Source organism: Xenopus laevis, chromosome 8L (assembly GCF_017654675.1).
Source record: "Xenopus laevis strain J_2021 chromosome 8L, Xenopus_laevis_v10.1, whole genome shotgun sequence".
In the NCBI taxonomy this organism is placed as follows: Eukaryota; Metazoa; Chordata; class Amphibia; order Anura; family Pipidae; genus Xenopus; species Xenopus laevis.
The window spans coordinates 100347086-100370073 of NC_054385.1; the positions used below are offsets into that span (position 1 = coordinate 100347086).

The following is a 22988-nucleotide window of genomic DNA, read 5'->3' on the forward strand; positions in this document are numbered from 1 at the left end:
ACTTTTACATAACGTAGATTCTAAGTGGCACTTAAAAGTGTTAATATGTCAAACCTGTAAGGGAAAAGCATAAAAACTGTGTGTTGCTATCACGGACATTCCCTTTTGAATATTTAGATCTTTAGAACTGCATTTATCTGCATCTTAAGAAGGTGTCACTTTATTAGCTTTTTATAAAAATCCATGGCATTATTTATTACAGAAGCTGACACAGCCCAATTTAATTGGTTTGCTGCATCACATAAGTAATAATAGCTTTCATGTAACTGATGAGTTTTGGCATGCAGTACAGTACAAACAAAATGAATGTCATTATGAACAATTATGTATATGATTCCATAAAAAGGACAAACCTACCTCAAATATAAACAGAATGGCATCTAGTTCCTCTCTTTGAGATTTGTGACCTAAAGAAACGGAAGATATTTTAGTTATTATTGTGAATCTGTCTTTTTAAGCAAAACATATCTTTTTTTCTGTTGCTGTTTTAAAGCATGTGACATATTCTCCGCTGGCAGTAAAGTGGCCAAATCCAGTCATGCAGCCTGTCATTCGTTTTATTGGAAACTGTCAATGCTAGTAGCAGGCATATCTCAGCCTAAAAACATGTAGAGTTTTGCCCAAATTGCCCAAAATTAAGGGTGGAACCAAAGAAGTGAATTGAGGTCTGCCCATCATATAAGTAATAACATCCTAAATACTATGTTTTTTTTTATTTCCATAACTGTCTCAAGCAGAGTAAGTGTGATCAAAATACATGTCTGCAGCATTACATTCAACTGGATGCAAGTGGGATGAGTGAAAATAGGGAAGTCAAAATATTTTTAACCAAGCGATATGCATGCAGTTCACTTTTTCCCATTCCCCCAAACTAGGTTTTGGCTTTGGTTCGGTATTCAGCCAAATCTTTCACACAGGATTTGGCTGAATCCTAAAATAGTAGATTCAGTGCATCCCTAGTTATTACTAATGGTGGGTTCACCTTTACAGCTCAAACGTATGACACAGAGAATCATCTCATTCCATTTAAGCAAACACTGCTCACTTTCATCCTGATCCCAAAGGACAAGCAATTAGCTGCCAACATAACACACCGGACATGGCTACATTTAAAAGTGATCAAACACAGCTTTCTAAATTTCCTTCCTCAAAATACTGAGTTTTCTTCTTTGGCTGACATAAGTATTTAAATGTGAAAAGCCTCTGATACTTTAGGGATCTTTCTTGTGCTCACTAAGAGTAAATATATTTTTCTTCAACCACAGCAACCTGTAGGGGGACGGTTGCTTGCTCTTAGCACTTGAGCTAGCCATACACCCAATTTGGCCGTCTATATACTGGGCAAATCAACTATTTGGCCCACGGGCCAACAAACAAATCATAATGGGAGCCAAGCAAGACCCAATGGGAGAAAACAGCATGCGTGTGCCAGATGTGGTCCTTGTCTGACTAACCTCCCAAATGAAATGTAGCCAAGATATCAGTAAGGCAGGCTTTAAGGCCAGCTTAATGCAAGCGTTATTCACAAACAATAATTCACTGAAACACAGGGGCAAGTTAATCAATAATTAGAACACTTCAAACCCCCCCCCCCATGCTTGTCTGTAATTTTAGGGCACATACTAATATGGCCAACAACATTGTCTCGTTTTTAGTTGTAAGCAAGTAGGGAGAAAACATCTCAACCTCAAACCTTTGATACATCTGCCCATATGATCAGAGGCAACATTCATACATATGCCCTTTTCAAATCATTCATGTAGATCAAATCATGCTTACCTTTTTGTTTCAAAGATGTTTCAATCAGCACAAAATTTTCAAAGAAGACATAATATATATGGGAGTAGTTTTGTTCAAAAAACTGTTTGAGATCGATGGATTCTGCATTTTCTGCAAGAAAAATAAAACATGGTGTTTAGAGAAGTGGTTTACATTTGTTATAGGAATAAAAGGGATGAAGCTACACTGACTGGCCATGTACATAGGCAATGTACATTCCCTTGGAAACATACTTGCTTTAGACGAGGCAATTGCTTTAGTTCTAAAGTTCTTTTTATGATATTCTGCACCAGATGAAGCACTGCTTGTTTGTTTTACAAGAAAAGAAAACAAAAGGTGAGTACCCCATGTGGAAACGTCAGCACCGGTAACAAAGATGGTTATGAACGACTGAAAGCTTAGTAAAGATTTAGTTAGGTGCTACATTGCATGTCAGACCACTGAGAAACATACAATTACAATATTCTCTCTCTTTTTAGGACATATGCGGCTAAAGTACACAAGGATGCCTCAATCTGTTGTTAAAGGACATATGAAAAGTTTAAACATCTTCTCCCAACATTTTTGCAGCCTCTCTAAAGCCTAGAAAGATCTGCACAATTCTAATAGCTTTGGCCAAGTAACAGAATAAAGGTTAATATAAATATAAAACATAAAATGTGTAGGTAGAAAACATATAATTTACTTCTCTCATCTGATAGCAAAGGACAGCTAAAGATTTAAGCAACTGATACATTCCCTTCAGACAAGTTGGCAGCTTATCTGCCTGTGTAGAACCCTCTGGGTTCATGCTGTACTTGCCCAGAGAGCCTGCATATACAATTGTGTTGAGTCAATCTGATCATCTTGCCCGAGGGACAAACGCCTGGGTATGTATATCTAGGAAACATCACTAAACAAAGAGATATTTCAATGTATGGCCAGCTGAAAGCTTCCAGTGCCTGTTTGTGTGCCAAATGGTTCTGCCCTATTCTTTACTTACACCAATAATTATCATTTATACTACATACAGAATTCACATTCCTCTCCTTTCACACTTTCATTGTAATTTTAGGCTGGCTGACACCTGCAATTCTAAAAATTACGAGCTATAAAACATCACACTACACAGGTCATATTTCATATTTATTGCTACTATTCTTATTATCTATTATTTATATAGCAACTAGAACTTGTTTACGTAGTGCTGTATAGAGAGCATTCACCTTTCACTGCCTCAGTGAATCTTACAGTCTAAGGCCCCTACTACATTTACACATATTAGGATCAATTTCAGCACTATCAGTATGTTTTCCCTGTATTTGCTTGGGTTTCTACTGCATGACTTTGGCGAGAGTTCTGCCTATGGAATTTACAGTACAATGTGTCAGATTGCCACCCAATTAGTTGAAGCAGCAATAGTGAGGCCTTTCAGAATCAGCATTCCATGACTATATCGGCAAAGGGGGATACCAGGGCCCATTTCTGACGAGGCCACCAGGAAGGCAGACAGTGATGCAGTGAAAATCTAGGGTGCCAGGAAACCTGCTGCACTGTAGCGAGAAGGGCAAACTGTGGATCAGGTGCAAATATTGCACCAAGGCCCATAAGTCTCTAGTTACACCAGTGTCTATGAATAAACCACTGAACAATTACTGAGTAATAATAAAAATTGTTTATTATTTCTCAGTAATTATATATTCCTATAAGATACTATAAGATATAAGATACTGATAAGCAGAAGTTTGCCATCCATAACTTTTATAGCCATATTACTGCACTTCTTTTCTTGTCTTTCCCACAACTGCTTTGTAAAAGGAAGGAAATCTACAACAAAAATCTTTACCAGAAACCTCTAATTACATGTTTTCAGATTTTTTTCTTCTTCAAAATCATTAGTACAGTGTGTTGCATTTCATGAAAAGGATATAGCACCACATTTATGTAAACAATGACACTTCCGGAACAGTATAAAAGGTACAAAAGTTGTTGTGTTATACATTGCTATATAACTACAAAATGAGACTTGGATTTTCTCTTTGTTAACAAACAAATAAAAAAACAAACACAAAAAGTATTGAAGAAGTAATACCTATATTGGCTAACAATAAAAAAATACATTGCAAGCTTTCAGAGCACCAAGGCCCCTTCGTCAGGCAAAATACAAATGAAAGCTAGAACTGCACAGCATATATTCTGTTAGATCAGTGAAAGGTATTCATGGGCAATAAATTAGGAAGTTACAGATAGATAGAGATCAATTGTAGATATAATACAATGAATTAGGGTGGGTTGTAAATAGTCCAGGAGTCTGGATTCATTCAGGTCACATAGTGTGACATGAAACCTAAATTAAGGCCCTGTCTTAATGTGTTAAATAACTCCATACATTTGAATTCATAAATCTTCCTTTCCTGTTCAGTTTTAAAGTTCCCTTTTAGACATGCATGTCCTGAAGACTGGGATTTTGATGCAGCAGTGTTGCCCCACTGGTGTATCACATGATTTGGTGTTGATTTTACGTCTGTGACGGTTCATCCTTGTGCGCAATTTTTGTCCTGTTTCACCAATGTATATGCCTCCTGTAGAGCACCTAGTACATGTAATCATGTATACCTCATTGGATGAAGCACACTACTGGTAGTCCAGAATGGTGACTTTTTGTGTATTCTTCGCACACAATGTATTTGCAGGTTTCACATCTGTTGCTGTTGCAGGGAAATGTACCTGCTTTAGTTGTTTTAGGAAGATCACTTCTGACAATCATTTTCCTCAGATTAAGCGATTGTCTATAAGACAAGAGAGGTAGTTCCGGGAATATTTGTTTTAGTCAGGTATCTGTATGGAGCATGGGTTGCAGGTCTCTGGTTATTTATCTAATAAATGTTCAGTTGTGGGTTGTAGGTAACTACAATAGGTACCCTGTTGTTTTCTGTCTTTTCTTTGTAATCCAAGAGTGTGTCTCTGGGTATTTGAGTTGCTCTGTGGATTTGATCATCAATACCCTGCGGTTGGTATCCCTGATAAGGAATGGAGATGTTTATTTCTGTCATCAAGGTTTGAGCAAATCTGGTTGTATCTCAGAGCCTGGCTAAACACAATTGATTTTTTTATGTGATGAGGATGAAAACTGTCCCACATAAGATATGCAGGACGGTCTGTTCGTTTTTGGTATAGTAATGTTTGTATGGTTCCATTTTTGATGTAGGTGGTTGTATCCAAGAAGTTGATGTGTGAGTAAGAGTGGTTAAGGGTAAGGTTGATGGTGGGGTGGAATTGGTTAAATCTTTGGTGGAATGCTAATAGTTATTTTTCTGATGCCGTCCGATAAGTATGTCATCTATATACCGTAAATAGGTTAAGGGCCTGGTGTTGCAGGAAGCCAGGTAATTTTCCTCTAACTGAGGTGCTTTTCTGCTTCCCATAGCACTTCCCATCAGTTGGAGGTATATGGCATCCCCTAAAGAGAAGTAGTTGTGTGTCAGTATAAATCTGATCAGTTGTAGAGTTGGTACTGTGGGCATATGATTTATTTCTAGGAAGTGCTGGCAGGCTTCAACACCGTCTTCATGTGGGATGTTCGTATACAGAGACTCCACATCCATGGTAGCTAGGATGGTGCCCTCTGGAAGTGGACCTATATTGGCCAGTTTGTTTAAAAGGTCAGTGGTGTCTTGTATAAAGCTGGGTGTTTTTCTTACAATTGGCTTCAGGATGTTTTCTACCCAGACAGATATGCCCTCAGTTAATGTTCCAATACAAGAGATGATGGGTCGCCGTGGGTTTCCTTCCTTATGTATTTTGGGTAACATGTAAAAGGTACCAATTCTGGGGTTCACTGGTATCAAGTCCATTAAGTGTGTCTGCGGGGGGGAGAGACCACTGATAACTTGTTTTAATTCCTTTGTATATTTATGAGTTGGGTCCTCTTCCAGTCTTTTATAATATGTGGTGTTAGACAGTTGTCTATTGGCTTCTTTTATGTAATCTATGGTGTCCATTATTACCACAACACCCCCTTTATCAGCTGGTTTAATTATTAAGTCCTTGTTGGTTTTCAAAGTCCGTATAGCATTTTTCTCCTGGATACTGATATTGTAAATCAACTTTCTTTGTCTGGCCAGTATATTGGATGTAACCCTTTTTCTGAAACAATCAATGTATTGGTCCAGTTTCTGGTTTTGTCCTGGTTGTGGGGTCCAGTTGCTATTCTTTTTTGCTTTGTTTAAACGATTCTCTGTGTTATTCTCTGATGTTATGTTTGGTCTTCCATGGAAGAAATCTTTGAGACTTAATCTCCAAAAAAACTCCTCCATGTCGCTGCAGAGCTCTATTTTATCAAGGTTTTTTGTAGGGCAGAAAGTCAGTCCCTTTGAGAGTACTCTAAGTTCCACTGTACTCGGTTTATATTTGGAGAGGTTGATGACAGAGCAGTCAGTGTTGCACTTTGTACTTTGTTTCTTTGATTGATCGACCGTAAAGCCTGCCTGAAGTCTAAAGGTGGCCATACAGTGAGAGATCCGCTCATTTGGCGATGTCGACAAACGAGCGGATCTCTCCCCGATATGCCCACCTTGAGGTGGGCAATATCGGGCTGATCCGATCGTGGGCCCTAGGGCCCAACGATCGGATCCTAACGAATAGTAATGGGCGGTCGGAACGCGGTACCGCATCAACGAATAGATGCGGCTGTGATCCAACAGGATTTTTCGTCCCATCCGATCAAATGTATAGAATGAACTTTAAAACTGAACTGGAAAGGAAGATTTATGAATTCAAATGTATGGAGTTATTTAACACATTAAGACAGGGCCTTAATTTAGGGTCAGGTTTCATGTCATGTGACCTGACTGAATCCAGACTCCTGGACTATTTACAACCCACCCTAATTCATTGTATTATCTCTACATTTGATCTCTATCTATCTGTAACGTCCTAATTTATTGCCCATGAATACCTTTCACTGATCTAAGAGAATATATGCTGTGCCTTTCTAGCTTTCATTTGTATTTTGCCTGACGAAGGGGCCTTGATGCTCCGAAAGCTTGCAATGTATTTTTTTTATTGTTAGCCAATATAGGTATCACTTCTACAATACTTTTTTTTATTGTTTGTTTTTTTTTATATGTTATTTTTGCTACTGGCTAACACGGTACCACAGTTTTTGTTTTGTGCTCTTTCTTGAGGTAAGTGTATTAGAAAGCTAAAAACAAGAATTCTCTCAAGGCACAGAGCTAAAGGAGTAACAAATCACATTCAATGCTTACAAGCTTCAGACAAATGTATACACAGAATCAGGAATAAAATATTTGGAATATTTGTAACTCTGTGAAGCACTGTATGTGGGTAAGGCATTCATTTGGCAGGCCCCTAACTGCAGAGACAGTTCCATATAGAAGAAATTGCGAATTTGTAAAAGGAGCTGAAGAACTATAATAATAATTTACACATTTTATATAATTAAATTTGCATTATATTTAGGGTTCTGCCAAACCAACTTTGAACAACACAAATACAGACAAATATGAATCCCAAAAAAAGTGCTGACTTCAGCCATATCCTTAACGAGTAAAGACAAAAGACTTCCAAAAAACAGATATAGGGTTGTCCTATATAACTTTTGGGTTTGGCTTCCAAGCTAAATCTTTTACTCCTGGCCAGCATTAGTAGGCCCACCAAGAGTAAAGCCATTATAAAATACAGTCACATTGTAGCCCATAGCTTGGGGCCTGTTCTAGATTTGCAAAGTGAGAAGGAAAAGGTCCAGCATGATTTAGTCTTTGTGCTTAGGTGCTTAGTAGGCATTTCTTCTGCAACTATCTTGCTTTACACTTAATAAGCCATACTTAGTGGGGGGGGGGAGATGAGACAGGTTATACTTAAGACTTTTAGACATGATGCTCTTTAGTTTTCTCTTCAGTGCTAGTATTTTCAAGCATCAGTTGGGATACCTGACAATTGATTGAACTGCAGATTCACTTCACTATATGCTATGTTGTCCCTGTTTGGGTGTTACTACAACAAATAACAGCTATCCTCAAGTAGATTTAACATGATTGCTGAAATTGTTTGTGGTAGTCAATAGGCCCCAACAGTGACATGCTTTGCCTGCAGCTGTCCTCCACCCTGCAATAGGAATGCTGGTACGATAAATACAATTTGGTCTCACCTCGGGGAGTGACACAAAGTCTAATCAGTACAGGGACCACAGAGGAAGTGTGCATTTTCTGGTCTGTCACCCACAGTTCTGATGGACACAGTACAGTTTACAATAAATTTTCCTCTTTGTATCAGTAAATTTGGCATTGTGGAACTTTAAGTTACCTTTATTTCTTGTTTGGGGTACATAGTAACATAGTAAGTTAGGTTGAAAAAAGACACACGTCCATCAAGTTCAACCTTTTAACTTTTTTAAACCTGCCAAACGGCCAGTTGATTCAGAGGAAGGCAAAAAAAAAAAACCTCATCTGAAGCCTCTCCAATTTGCCTCAGAGGGGGAAAAAATCCTTCCTGACACCAAAATGGCAATCGGATTAGTCCCTGGATCAACTTGTTCTATGAGCTATCTTCCATAATCTGGTATTCGCTCACTTACTAAAAAGCTAATCTAATTTATCAGCCAGTACAACTGATTCAGGGAGAGAATTCCACATCTTCACAGCTCTCACTGTAACAAAACCCTTTCCGAACCGGCGGAACCTCCTTTCTTCTAATCGGAATGGGTGACGTTGTGTCAGCTGGATAGACCTACTGGTAAATAAAGCATTAGAGAGATTATAAAGATCCCCTTATATATTTATACATAGTTATTATATCACCCTTTAAGCACCTCTTCTCCAGTGTGAACATCCCCAATTTGGCCAGTCTTTCCTCATAGCTAAGATTTCCCATACCTTTTACCAGCTTAGTTGCCCTTCTCTGTACCCTCTCTAATACAATAATGTCCTGTTTGAGTGATGGAGACAAAAACTGTACGGTGTATTCTAGATGGGGCCTTACCAATGCTCTTTAAAGTGGAAGAATGACAGCTTCATGCCGTCAATCAATGCCCTTTTTAAAATTTAATTCCTGTCTCTGGCATTTAGAGTTGAGGCCTAGAGGTACCCTCTTAAGGGGGCAGACATGTACCTATTCTACACTGAAAAGAGTTGAGAGGACCTTCCAGTTAAATGCAGCAATTCAGCACTTTTCACCAAGTTGAGGTGAATTCTACTCTTTTTGTATGCTTGTATCGTCAGTGTCACCACTGGGCTGCTTTTCTTAGTTTCACTTTTGCAGGCAAGGGTAGTAAGATAGATAGTAACAAAAAATCTTCTACCTCCCCTATCTTTGTGGTTGCTCACATGTGTTAGTGTTTTCTGTTTTTAAAACAGAAGTCCAGAAATAGAACTGGCAAGAACCTGCAATCCAGAGGAGGGGGCAAAAAGACCAAGCAGATCAACACAAAGAATAAACATTCTCTGCTGCCTCTAAATGACTGAAGGTCAAGCCTTCCTTGCTGCTGAAATTATTCAAATTCTTTGGCGCAACGGCTATCTACAGAAGATTTCTTCCAACAGGTCCAGTATTATGTGAATAACACACCTTGTCTATTACCCATAACATAGTAGGTTGTTCACAAGCACACCCGGGCCTCTAGGGTAGTTCTAACTAGTGCAAGGGCCCTAAGGGAGATGCCACTCAGTGGAAGATTGAAATTGCCTTTTGAGTGCCGGTAACAGCTTTTTTTTTTTTTTTTTTTTCAAACCCACTATTCGAATGTAAATTCGAGATTTATCACATCTCGACCATGGAAGCAGTCCTAAATCAAATATTCTCCACCTTAAACCTGCAGAGTTCATGTACAAAGCAATGGCAGAGGTATGCTGTTAATAGCCTTCCTGACATTCGAGGTATTTTTTCATGGAAAAACTCGATTCATACGAATCGAATCCGAAAAGTAATCGAATACACATCGAATTTTATGGGTCCAAAACCTTTGATCGAATATAAGACAGTCAATTTTTTTCTTAAATAACCTCTCAGTCGAATTGTGACTATATTTAAATTACAAAAAATTCACATGAATTCGAAATTCGACCTTTGATAAATGGGCCTCTAAATGTGTGTTGCAATTTGCATTTAGGCTTTACTGTATTTGTGATTTTTCCATATTTATAAAAAAGTGAATGCACAAAGACAAAAACTTTAAATAACACCACTCAGAGCTACCGAGATGCCGTCGGAGCATCAATGGCAGGTGGATAATCAAAAATCACACTACTTGAGCTTTATTTTTGAAAATGACAGCAGTTATTTCTTAAGATCCTGAGGAACCCATCTGTGATTTTTCTTAAATTGAGAGCAGTACAATGGAGCTTAGACACAATTAGGCTTTTTTCCAACCATAACTGCAAAGTTTTTAAGAAATGTGCCACCTCATCCAGTCAATGACTTACAAAAACATGATGCTATATCCAAAAAATTTAAACTGGATTCAATAGCTTAAAAACCCTTTTACCATTCTGTTCTTGTGTTTCTTTGACAAGCAGGCCTCATAACCCTGTTTAGTTCATAGGTTTTACATGACCCTTCAGCCCTGCTTCCTGAAGTCTTCTCTGCCCTGATGAAGTGGACACTTTGTTCGCCTTATCGGGGACAGTAAAGGTCCCCATAGACGCAAAGATTTTTCTTTGATGAAAGACCAATTTTAATGCAATCCAACCAATCCATCAAATTATCGTGAGGTTAGTGGGAATTGAACGATCGTGCATCTAAAGATCTTATGTCCGACATTACTCAGAAAATAGATCGGCCAGGTTAGAAAATTTAGTTCATGGGAGTTTATGGGAGTTTTTTTTAAAACTCCCATAAACTCCATGAACTAAATTCGACCAATCTAAATTTATTTTAAAAAAATCAAATTTTCCAAACTCGGGTGAATAGGATCGACCAGAAACTTTATTTGAGTTTTTTCTATGAAAAATTTTCTCAGAAAAAAACTCGAATGTCAGGAAGGCACCAAACAACTCCAAATTGAGCCCAGGATGTCTCCCATTGACTAAAACAGCAATTCGGCAGGTTTTAGGTGGCGAATAGTCTAATTTGACAGTTTTGGGCATAAAAACTCTAAAATTCTAATTTTCACTTCAACCCTTGATAAATCTGCCCATAAATGTCTGTACAGTCAGTTTGCTAGGCTTGCTGAATCTTGTTTTTGATATAAGGGGATAATATAGACGGCAGCACTAAAGTTATCTGCTTTTAAAGAAGTCAGAAGCCGAAAACGATTCTATTAACTTAATTGAATACATGGGCCTGCAATGTTTATATGAATATTTCTTTCCCAGAAATCCTCAGATTTGCATGCTTAACCAAAATTGTGTGCCGGTTAATCATTGCTGTTTGAATGCTGCTAAATGGAGTATCCTATGTGCTTGAATGGAGCTGTGGAATGTTAAAACACTAGGTTGCAGCCTAGAGGAACAGATCTGGGAATTGTTGACCTATTAATCATCAACTTTAAAAAGAATGAGCTGAAACAAAAACATACATTTAGGCTGAGGGAACACAGGGTGTCAGGTACACTTCTCTCCACATGCATTTGAATGTGCTTCTGTGTGTAGCTCCACTGACAGGCACTGTGTCGGCCTGAGTGCTGCAACACAGAGCTACACACTGAAACCCCCCTTCCCCCAAAAATCTCCGCTCTGTGTATCTACACTCAGCCCGAAACGCTGCCTGTCAGTGGGGTTACACACAGAAGTGCATAAAAAGCAGATGAGTGGATCAGAGTAAATCCAACTTGTCTTAAAATTGCTTTGCGCGTCACACACTTGAACAAACTTTTTGAAAGAACAGTCTGATCACAACTGTTCTGACCGAATGCCCCATTGATCCATGATCCATACAGGAACAAAGTGAAGATAATTGACATCACGAATGCACCACCATTGTGTGACCCTTGCAGTCTAATTATATGACATGACATAATCCCCACAAGGTTCTTTAAAAATGGTCTCCAGTCTCTTTTTCTCTATTGTGGGGGTAAGCATTGTCCCCTGGATGCTTGGCAAGCCATCATTCATTTGTGTAAGCCAAACTAGCAGTGACCAGTAGATCAAACTTTTTTTTTGGGGGGGGGGTTAACCTTTATGAAGGGGTCATCTATTTTAGGACCAATGTATGTGCAATAATGTCTTGCATATAAATATTTCTGCTTGAAGTCTGCCCAGTGCACTTTACAAACTCAGTAGAGGGATGTACATAATAGCCTTAATGGCGATACTTTTTTTTGCATGCATCAATCTAATCACCAGGCAAGGCAAATGTTATGTCTAACGTCATTCACAGTGTGCCAAAATGGAATGTCTCTTTAACACCTCAATTTGATAACCAAGACTAGGTAATAGACAGTTGCTATTATGATTAAGATTGTAGTCATGGCATTTGCTCCAAAAGGAATCACGGCCCTTCCTTGTTTGCCCAGGAACAGTGACACCTACAGTATATCTCATCCTGAGCAATGTGTTCTAGTGAGGCCGCGAACATTGTGTTATTTGCCTCCATCCTGTCAGTGGGAAGACCATTCCATTGTTAGTTATAAATATTTACCTCCGTTTATTGCAAAGTGAGGATGTAGAGCATTGCAGCAGCAAACATTAGGTTCAGTTTTCCATTGTGTGCTAATTGTTTTTGAAAGAGAACTGGGATTGTAGCCAAATTAGCAGAACAGAACAAATGCCAATGGAAATGGGGAAAAAGCAAACATGACGCCTTACAGGTCTGCATAAAAACTTCCTGCACAGCACAAACTTATAGCATTATCCCTGACTAGTGATATGCAGAATTCATTTTCAAGACAATTTGAAGCCAGACTTTACACTAACACATTATGTAGTGTTTATACATTAAGGGGTAGATTTATTAAAGTTTGAGTTGTGTTTTCCACAAAAAAAATCAGAATTTTCAAGATTAAATTAGAGTAAAAAAAAATAGATATTTCGGGTTTAAAAAAAAAAAAAACTTTAAAAAAACTAAAGTTTTTCAAGATTTATAATACCCCAACCCTGAAAACAGTTTGAATCTGAAAATACACCATCTAAAACCTGTCGAGTATGTCATGTAGAAGTCAATGGCAGAGGTCCCTTGAACCATTTGAATTTGTTAATAGCCTCCATGATGTTCGAGTTTTTTTCTGAGCTTTTCGCCCGATCAATTCGAGTGATTCAAGGTTTTTTTCATTGTTAACCCTGAACTTGCTGATTCAAGTTTTTCCCATTAGAGTTTTTTCTTAAATTAGAAACTATTCAAGTTGTGAGATCCTTCGAGGTCTAAAAAAACTCAACCTTGGATAAATAACCCCCTAAATATAAAAGTAGAAAAACAAGCCTGAATATTGTATTTAGCTTTACATATATGATCTGCATCTAATACTTAGCAAATTTACAATGCAGCCCTGCATACAAAACATATTTTGAATCATGTGTAAAAGTAAAAGGTAGGAATTCCTTTAAGGAAAATCGGTCTCTGCTAATCATGAAGGTTGGTTGAGTCCACTGCAAATATTTTATAATACTTAGCTTGTTTCCACTGTAAATTTTTATCCAGCAGTCTATTATATAGGGATAAGCTATACCTGAGTAACAGATAATTCAAACTGTATGATATGTTCCTTCCAGATTAAATGAGTTACTGTTTCTTTAAACTGCAAGGGTATATAACTAAAAGATATTATTTATAGCCCGGACATCTCTCCTATTTATACTGGATAAGTAACAAAGGGTATGATAAAATTGCAAAATATATAATTTAGCATGAAGAACACGGAGCACTCATGGGACATTAAGACCTTTGTCAAGACATCTGTGTAGGACCGAAATGTTGTTGTCAGTAGAGTGAGCGCACTCTTTCTGGATTTAGAGTATAGATGGTGGTGCGTCGGTCAAGACTTCATAATACATTTCAGTAAATGGACTCCTTCATTTTGGTGAAATAAATCAATGTGCTTTATTCACAAATTCAGATGAATCTGTGAATAAAGCACATTAATTTATTTCACCAAAATGAAATATATATATATATATATATATATATATATATATATATATATATATATATATATATATATATATATATATATATATATATATATATATATATATATATATACATACACACACACACACATTTTTTTCTCTCTAACAAAAAGCAATATATTGTACTTGATCCTAACTAAGATATAATTAATCCTTGTTGGAAGCATAACCAGTCTATTGGGTTTATTTAAAGTTTACAAGATTTTCTAGTAGACGCAAGGTATGAAGATCTCAATTACGGAAAGATCCCTTATCTGGAAAACACAGGGTCCCAAGCATTCTGGATAACAGGTCCAATACCTGTAGTGCAATAAAGGGAAACGCTGAGCCATCCTGGCTCTTGCGTTTTATATGAACAGAAGTGTCTGTTTCTTGACTCCTCCATTCATATGGGGGCCCCATACTAGATAGCTAGCCCCAAGCCTCATCACCCTGTTAGGACTATCCTGGGGAAAAGGGTGTGCATACACATAGATCTCATAAACCATTACATAAAAAAAATTATGCCATTGATTATTCACAGACCCATATTCCATTTTTACAGGCAGAAAAGCACCTCCCAGTGCTCTGCTATGTAATCTAATAATGTCTTCCTTAGCAGTTTCTATTAACAATACATACCAACAACTCAACAATATTGTTACCATATTCTATCTACTTTCTGTTATGTGTTGCTTAAACTGCAACAATGTTTTAGCCTGTCTCAGGTAAGTTTTAGTAAATATTAAGTCTTCTCTGTGTTCAAAATGTAATCAACGGAACATGTGGGAGCAAAGCCATATTACATGCACATTCGCAAGGACAATTTGAAATATTGTTGCATGTTTAGGCATTGTTTATATTTCCACAAAGACGACCCTCAAGTTAAGTGCTCTGGCAATGACTCAGTTAAGCAAAAGCAGCAAAGAATAGAGACCCCATGAGGAATTCTCTTAGAGCAAAGTTCCCATGACGTAGATTTTTTTTCCACGAGAAAAGGGTAAAAATAAACTCAGTGCCGAGTCGGATCTTCGTTTCTGAGTCTAAAATATGCCCCTTTCAATTGACAACTGAAAAGATAATTGTTTTGCAGATTAGTAATAGGGCATCGTCTAAGATGCTGGTATATAATTATTTACTGGTTAAGGGCAGAGACACACACACTTAGATTTGGGGAGATTAGTAGCCCAGCGACAAATCTCCACTTCTTCGGGGTGACTAATATCCCCAAACTGCCTCCCGCCGGCTAGAATTAAAATCGTCGGCGGGATGGCAATCAGTGTGCTTCGTTTTCCGAAGTTGCTCAAAGTTGCTTCAGAAAATGAAGCGATCAGAGCGCCAACCCAGCCGTAGGTTTAGATAATAGCCGGCATGAGGCAGTTCAGGAAGAAGAAGAGGCGATTTAGCGCCGGGTGACTAAATCTCCTTGAATCTGAGCGTGAGTCTCTGCCCTAAAAGAATTTAAATAAACAAGAGAATGTTTCTTTCCTTAATGCCGATGACAGCATTCATATGGAAAAAAACAGATCCAGATAGCAAAGATACAAGAAGAACACATTGAACCTCATTTTCTGCAGGATATTTTGCGACGACCCCTAAGCTTAGCTTCTCAACAGCTGCTCAAAGCCCACTGAGCATGCGAGTGTCACAGACACTTTCCAAGATGGTGATCCCAATGTGGCATTTTTAGCCATATTCATGTTAAGGGTTTAGTTCTCCTTTAAATTGATAGAACCAGTGCAGTATAACCATTTTAAACTTTTAAATTCTTCAAAGATAGTAGCACAGGTCTAACAGCTTGGGGCCAAAGCAGAGATCTCAGGGAGGGGAGCTGGTGCTCACTACAATAGCACCCTGCATGTTTTAAAGCAAAGACAAACACTGGCCCAGCATCTGAGGAAATTGATTATATATACTATATACTAGGGCAGTGATCCCCAACCAGTAGCTCGCGAGCAACATGTTGCTCTCCAACCGCTTGGATGTTGCTCCCAGTGGCCTCAAATCAGGTGATTATTTTTGAATTCCAGGCTTGGAGGCAAGTTTTGGTTGCATAAAAACCAGATGTACAGCCAAACAGAGCCTTAACGTAGGTTGACATTCCACATAGGGGCTACTAAATGGCCAATAACAGAACTTATTTGGCACCCAGGAATATTGTTCAAGCTAGTGTTGCTCCCCAACTCCTTTTACTTCTGAATGTTGCTCACGGGTTGTAAAGGTTGGGGATCCCTGTACTAGGGAATGCCAGATTGGCACCCCCATCCAGTGACTAAACATCACTTTCTCCTTTAAGTTCACAAGTGAAACTGCAATGAAGATAAGGAAAGAGGAAAGCAATTAACTCACATGCAAACACTAAAGAGTAGATTTCTCCTTAGCCTGACCTCAACAACTATAAAAAACTCAAATAGGCTCTAGTTTATACATTTATGCCAAGAACATGAGCCACAAGCATTCTTGTGCCTGTAGGTTGCATATTAATTGCACACAGAATGCAATAAAAAAAATTGGACAAGATGCAATTATTTAGATAGCTGTGTATCCCACAGATTATAAGAACTCTAAAAGTCCCCATACACGGGCATATATAAGATGCCAACAGGCTAATTCAGCAGCGTATTGACTGGCAATGCTTAGCTTTGACTGCAACAATGTCCACAGGTGGAACATGAGAGCTAAGAGTAGTTATATAGCGTGAAGTGGATAAATAAAATTTAGTCAGCGGTTCTGGAGAGGTGGTAGAAACCAAACACTCCAAAAGGGATGCAACTCACTACCAGTCCTCTAGAAAAGAAAGAAGATACTTCTCCAATGTTCTGATTTATTCAATCAACTCATTGTTTCCTTCAGTGCAACGTAGAGCCATACATAATGTGCAACTTGCAGAGACAAGTATTTGTTGACACTTGTACATTCCACAACTTGGACAAAATTTTTTGGTAGATTTGATGGCATCCTCAGATAAAAAAGTAAACGCACTAGAAATATCCTGCTTTTATGGAACAAATTAGACAATAACGAAAGCAAAATACAACTTAGGGCATAAAGAAAACTATAAATATAAAGGGTCAAATGTGAGCACCTGGACACATTGCTACCATATAAAGAGCACAACATAGCAAAGGTTATATTCCGCTGTCAATAAAAAAGGCCATCTGGTAAATAATCTTTTGCACAGATAACTGAATTGAAATCAGTCTGACAAATGTCCTTGTGGAGGTTGCTGAGCTGCTTGGACATGTTTGGGAAACATTCTCCTAACACACCAATCATATTACAGGTTATATTAAAGGGGTGATTCACCTTTAAGTTAACTCTTATTATGTAACAGACTGGCTAATTCTAATCAACTTTACAATAGGCCTTCATGTTTTGCTTTTTATAGTTTTTTAAATATTTGTCTTCTTCTGACTCTGTCCAGCAGTCATATGGGGGTCACTGACCTCATTGAAAACAAATGTTCTGTAAAGCTACAAATGTATTGCTATTGTTACTTTTTATTACTCATCTTTCTACTCAAGTACTCCACTATTAATATCCCAGTCTCTTAGCCAAATGAATGCATGGTTGCTAAGGTAGTGGGCCCTAGCTACCAGATTGCTAAAGCAGCAAACTGGAGAGCTGCAGAATAAAAAGCTAAATAACTTAAACCCCCCATCCAAAGGTATGCCTGCTAGGCCTGGTGAATGACATACTGCCTCTAAAGAAAACCAGATCACTAATCCGAATACTGCTATTCTACGCAAAGAAGCTTCTGATGTTCAAATGGATGGCACCCCATCCCCCCCCGCAGTGCCTGACTGGATAGTACTAATTAACAAAACTCTTCCACTGATTTAACTCACTTATGAGGGTCCAGGCTGCCCAAAGAAATTCAAAAGGGTCTGGACTCCTTGGTTGGAAGCAAACCCAGAAGCACAAATTGATTAGTTAACCATGAGTATGATAATTCTCTGACTAGTGACATAAGCAGGACCCTAACTCAACTAGCCCCAATAATCACACCCACTGAGCTAAGCCCGATAGATGTTAATATATAATGCTACATGTGAATATTTCTGGCTAAACTGACTATTGTAAAATGTGGTGGTTCATACTTGTTGTTTTCTATCAACTCTTGTTTTGTTAAAAGCACAAATAAAGCCTTTAAAAAAAATAACCTAAAAACCACCAATGATAGACATGAAAACCAATTGCAAATTATCTCAGAATACACTCTCTACATAATACTAAAAGTTAATTTAAAGTGTACAACCCATTTAACACTGTCACAGTTAAAGTATAATGCAAAATACAAAATATTGGGGTATACTAAGCCACACAAAGTACAGTGCTATATATCACTGGCCATAAGTTGTGACTGTTTGCAGTGCTGTGTAGGCGTATGCATTCCACTGCACTGTAGGTCTGCACTCAAAAAAAAACAGACACCACCGATGAAAGACAGAAAAAATAGATCAAGACTTGTTTTTTCTGCATTCGTTGTTTTTGTTCATGGGAGGAGGATTATGAAGGCTTAGCCTCTTCAAAAAGTGACCAACTGCTACACATTCATAAACAATTGTAAGTTCTTCAGTTGCAAGACTTCTATGGGTAGGTGCCTAAACACAGATAGCGCCCTGCTCCTCTGATTTATTAATGCTCCGGTGGCACAGACATGCAGTGCAAAAGAGGATTAAGCCACATACATTGTAGTGGAGCACACAAAGCTGTAATGGCAAGCACTGCTGTAAAGAGTGTGAAGTTACAAAAGGCTGAAACTCTTATCTAGGCCAAAAGGTCAGGAACACAATCACATCACCATTCAGCACTCGGGATTCCATACAAAAAGTACTGTGCAATGGGGTATTAACATTATAATTTAGCATTTTAGATTCATATGTTACCATACAGATAACCATTATTTTTATTACAAAATTCATGATGCAAAAAAGAGGGGGGGGGCTGAACTTCCAAACGCAGACCAGTTTCACCAACCCCATTATATTTGATCAGTCTAGTGCTGATTAATGAAGGCAAATGTCTAAATGAAACTGGCTGATCTCTGCCCCAGAGAAAATGAGATCCGTAGTCCCTGATCCAGCCTTCCAGGTGTTGTTGAACTGCAAGGTCCCAGGTAATTAGTGGAAGCTAAAGCACGGCAGGATCTGGAGGACCACAAGCTCACATCACTTGCAAGGGCTCCCACAGAATCCATCTGGGGGAGTTATATAATTTGAACTCTTGGACCCTGTGTCCCTTATTTAACAGTTAACATAGCCTTAGGCTAAGGCCACACTAGGCGATAGAGCCGCGATTTGACTCGCGGCGACTTTTCGCCGCGACTTTTAAGCCGCAATCGCTGGGGAAACTTTTGCGCTGGCGTCTATGGGGAATCGCGAAAAATCGCCAGCGTAAAAACACACGTGGCGATCTTTTCTCTACTGTCGCTCGAAATTGCCTCGCTAGGCGATTTCGAGCGACAATAGAAAAAAGATCGCCGCGTGTGTTTTTACGCTGGCGATTTTTCACGATTCCCCATAGACGCCAGCGCAAAAGTTTGCCCAGCGATTGCGGCTTTAAAGTCGCGGCGAAAAGTCGCCGCGAGTCAAATCGCGGCGCTATCGCCTAGTGTGGCCTTAGCCTTAAGGGTAGAACACAGAGCAATGCCCTTAAATGGTTTGAAATGTTAAAACGAAGTAAGCTTTATCAGAAAGGCTGATATAAATACACCAGTAAACCCTCAATCCTCTGTTAAAAGATACACCACATTTCTTTCCTTCTATTGTGTACACATGGGCTTCTGTATCAGACTTCCTGTTTTCAGCTTAAACCTCCAGGGCTTGGGCTTGAGCATGTTCAGTTTGCTCCTCTCTCCCTGCTGAGCTCAGAGCTATGAGTGAGCAGGAGAGACTCAAGCAGGAAGTGATGTCACAGCAAGCTAATATGGCAGCTGCTGTTTTCTCAAGTATGGTAAAGCACTCTGAAGAATTACAATGGCATTCTATTTTACACTGGTGTGGCTAATCTATTGGCAATAAACTGCATTGGTAGCTTTCTTTCTCCTTTAAATCCCTATTTCTGTGCCTCCTCCCAACATTCATGTTTATCTTCTCCCTCCTCCCCCCATTCCCGAGTAAGTGGATCATAACAAACCCCAAAAAGACCCGGTAATAGAAATAGAATGTGCCACAAGTACAGCCCTGGTCACAGCATATCTTTAATAGCTTCCTGCAATTAGCACAGGATGATCTGGCATCCCTATCCCATTCCCCTGGCTTTGCCTACTCACCAATGACGATCCGCAAGTGTTTCAGGCGGGTCAGAACGTCCTTTTTAGGGTCCAGTACTTTCTGGGTGGATTTCTTTACATCCCCGTGAGTTTTTTTAGAAAACATCCCGGAGCAGAGGAGTGGGAGGGAAGGAGGACGTACTCCCGGCTCATGCACCGGGAAGGAGAGACGGGAACTCCCCCACTAGGCAATGAAAACCCCACGGCTCATAAGAAGGGGCACAGGATATAACGGGATGGGGTGCGGGTCTCCCCCGCTCTGACAGCAGCAGGTTACGCCGACACACTCAACATGGCCGCCCCTTCTAGCTCCAGGCTTAAGCAATCGAACGCCGAGCTATTCACCGCTCTCTTCATCCAGTATCCATTATTAGGCTGTAATCCCATATGTGACCCCTAGTAAAATCAGGTAGAGCCCTTGGGGGATATACCACCTGCAGTCTGCGAGGGGAATATGTGACTCATCAATGAAATCGTACATGTAAATACATGTTTGCATTATATTTATTTAAAAAGTATTTATGCTATGCAATTACTGGGGGGCTGTGTGTGAAACTATGTGTAAAGTTTAGTTGATTAGGGTACCATTAAAAACATCTACTTTTATATCCTGTATCCTATGTATTTTAAATATGCAAAACACTCTAGTTTCATAAGGGAATATTTTTCCATTCTGCTTTTTCCCAATTGTAGGATTTGCCTGAATTTGCAGAGAATTGGGTCAGGACTCCACAGACGATTCCGCCACGATCTGACTCGCTGCGCAGTTGTCACGTCGGATTAGACGGAAATAAGGTAAGTAATTCTATTGTCGGATCGTGCCGCATTGTTGATGCCACACGTTCCGACAATAGAATTACTTACGTTATTTCCGTCGCATCTGACGTGACGCCTGCGCTGATCAGCTAAAGGCATGATCAGCTAAATTATTAATTATTGCCCCCTCCTGGTGCGAGTATCCTAGGGCTGGTGGGGGGAGGGGCATTTAAAAAAAAAAAAAAACCTACCCACAACCGGAGTGCAACTCTATTAGCCTACACCTTTGGTTGGAGAAGCTATTTTTAGCCCAACAGGTGCCCTTTAATGAAGGCACATATTGGGCAGTGTTTTCTTCTTCTAGGAGTATTAAGTATCTATTTGCATTTGTTTTAATGAGAAAACCTGGGTCTTTTCCAGTCCAATAACATAATCTGTGACAGAGAATCAAAAAAATTAGTCTGTCCTTGGGCAACTATGTGTAAACCGAATCAAAGTCCTCATGTTGTTTCATCAGATTAGTCAATGATGTAGAAAATAAATAGATACATTTCAAAATAACACTTGGTCCCTTATACATTTCAGAAAGGGCTTAAATGTGTGTAAATGGTTGTTTGGAGTAAATTCATACCTGAGATTATTTGTCACCTGTTTTTGTCAGTCCTGGCCAGGGCCGCCATCAGAAATTGCAGGGCCCCTTACGAAAAAATTTCCTGGGCCCCCTGGGCTGCGCCCACCACAAGCCCCACCTACAGGTCCGCCCTCCCAACCCCACAGGTCCACCACACACTTAAAAAAAAAAAACATTGGTGGCTATGGTTCCCACATGTTAATAAAAAAATATTGGTGGTCAGGGGCCCCCCATTGAAAAAAACATTTGTGGTTAGGGCCCCCCCATTAAAAAATATTGGCGGCTAGGACCCCACATGTGGAAAAAAATTGGTGGCCAGGGCCCCCCCCACGTTATAAGAAAATTGGTGGCTAGGGCCCCCCTTAAACGTCCATGTAAAAAAACTTGCCCCCCTCAGAAGTTTAAAAAAAATTACAGAAGGGAGGAGGGAAGCACAGGTGGCTGCATCTTCTTCCAGTGACAGCATTTTCTTCCCTTATTGGTCGCAGAATTTTAAGTCCTGGTAAAGCTGCATGGTGATTGGATGAGCTGGAGGAGAAGTTCAAACCTCAGCTATCCAATCCCTGAGCAGCTCAACCGGGACTTAAACTCAGTGACTAATAAGGGGAAGTAATGGACAGAAGATACCTCCCCTTGTGCTCCCGCCTTCCCAAAGTCAGCAGCTCTCAGAAAGCAGGGGACCCGGCTAATCAAGAAAGTGTGGCGTGGCCGGCCCCCCCTTACCCTCGGGCCCCCTACAACTCTCCCCCCTGTCCCCCCCTGATGGCTGCCCTGGTCCTGGCGCCTGGTTTTGTACAGTATTTTTATTCTTAACTTGATTAAAGGGATACTGTCATCAAAAATGTTAAAATATTTGTTTGTAACAGAAAACAATGCAGAAATTGGGCCACATGCACCCAGTTTACACCAATGCCTGCCACCTAGGTCCAGACTGGCAATCTGTGAGTTCTGGGAAATGCCAGAGAGGCTGCTGTAAGATGGAATCCCAGAGCCTATTTTGACTAACAGTCCAGGATTGCAGCCATCCTGCTACCCCAGTCGCTTGCAAAGCCCTACCCCATTGGCACAGCCAATTGCTGCAACCCCGCACCAAGCAGGCATACCTATTCCCTGCTGGTAACTTAACTCACCACCTCCTTCCACTTTGTGCCCCCACCCTGTTGCCCTCTAGGCAGCTGTCTACTGTCTATCCCTAGTTCTAGCCCTTTGTTTTTACTTTGATTTTTACTTTTTGTAGGCACATTTCTGCTTGCAATGATACGTATAAGTCTTGCTATTATTTTCTAGTCATGTAATTCTAGCCTCAACAGAAAAAATAGAATGTATTCTCCTGTATCACACTACAGCAGCCTTGTGATGATTCGTTTATACAAAGAAAGTGGAGGAAATCAGAAAACCATATGAGTCAGCTGTTGGCACATGGGGCATTTTGTCTGCTGCTGTCTAGTGGAAAACAGTTGCAGTCAAGATGTCATTGTCCCCTGCTTTCTATCCAGTACTGCTAGTAGTGGTG

The 22988-nt window shown here is 39.6% G+C and overlaps 1 protein-coding gene across 11 annotated transcripts in view; it reads right to left on the reverse strand.

The window, feature by feature from the left end:
* ralgapa1.L (Ral GTPase activating protein, alpha subunit 1 (catalytic) L homeolog) overlaps positions 1 to 20469 on the reverse strand; it is a 108610-nt gene extending 88141 nt beyond the window's left edge. For 5 of the 11 annotated variants that reach the window (XM_041573316.1, XM_041573315.1, XM_041573312.1 and 2 more), the window contains exons 1-3: positions 20089 to 20469; positions 1780 to 1890; positions 358 to 407 (exon numbers count right to left, since the gene is read on the reverse strand). In XM_041573316.1, coding sequence (XP_041429250.1) covers positions 358 to 407; positions 1780 to 1890; positions 20089 to 20194 — 267 coding nt within the window. In that variant the 5' untranslated portion in view covers positions 20195 to 20469. The remainder of the gene's footprint in view (positions 1 to 357; positions 408 to 1779; positions 1891 to 20088) is intronic. The other 6 variants (XM_041573320.1, XM_041573318.1, XM_041573317.1 and 3 more) reach the window with 3 other exon arrangements.
* Between the last annotated feature and the right edge of the window lie 2519 nt (positions 20470 to 22988).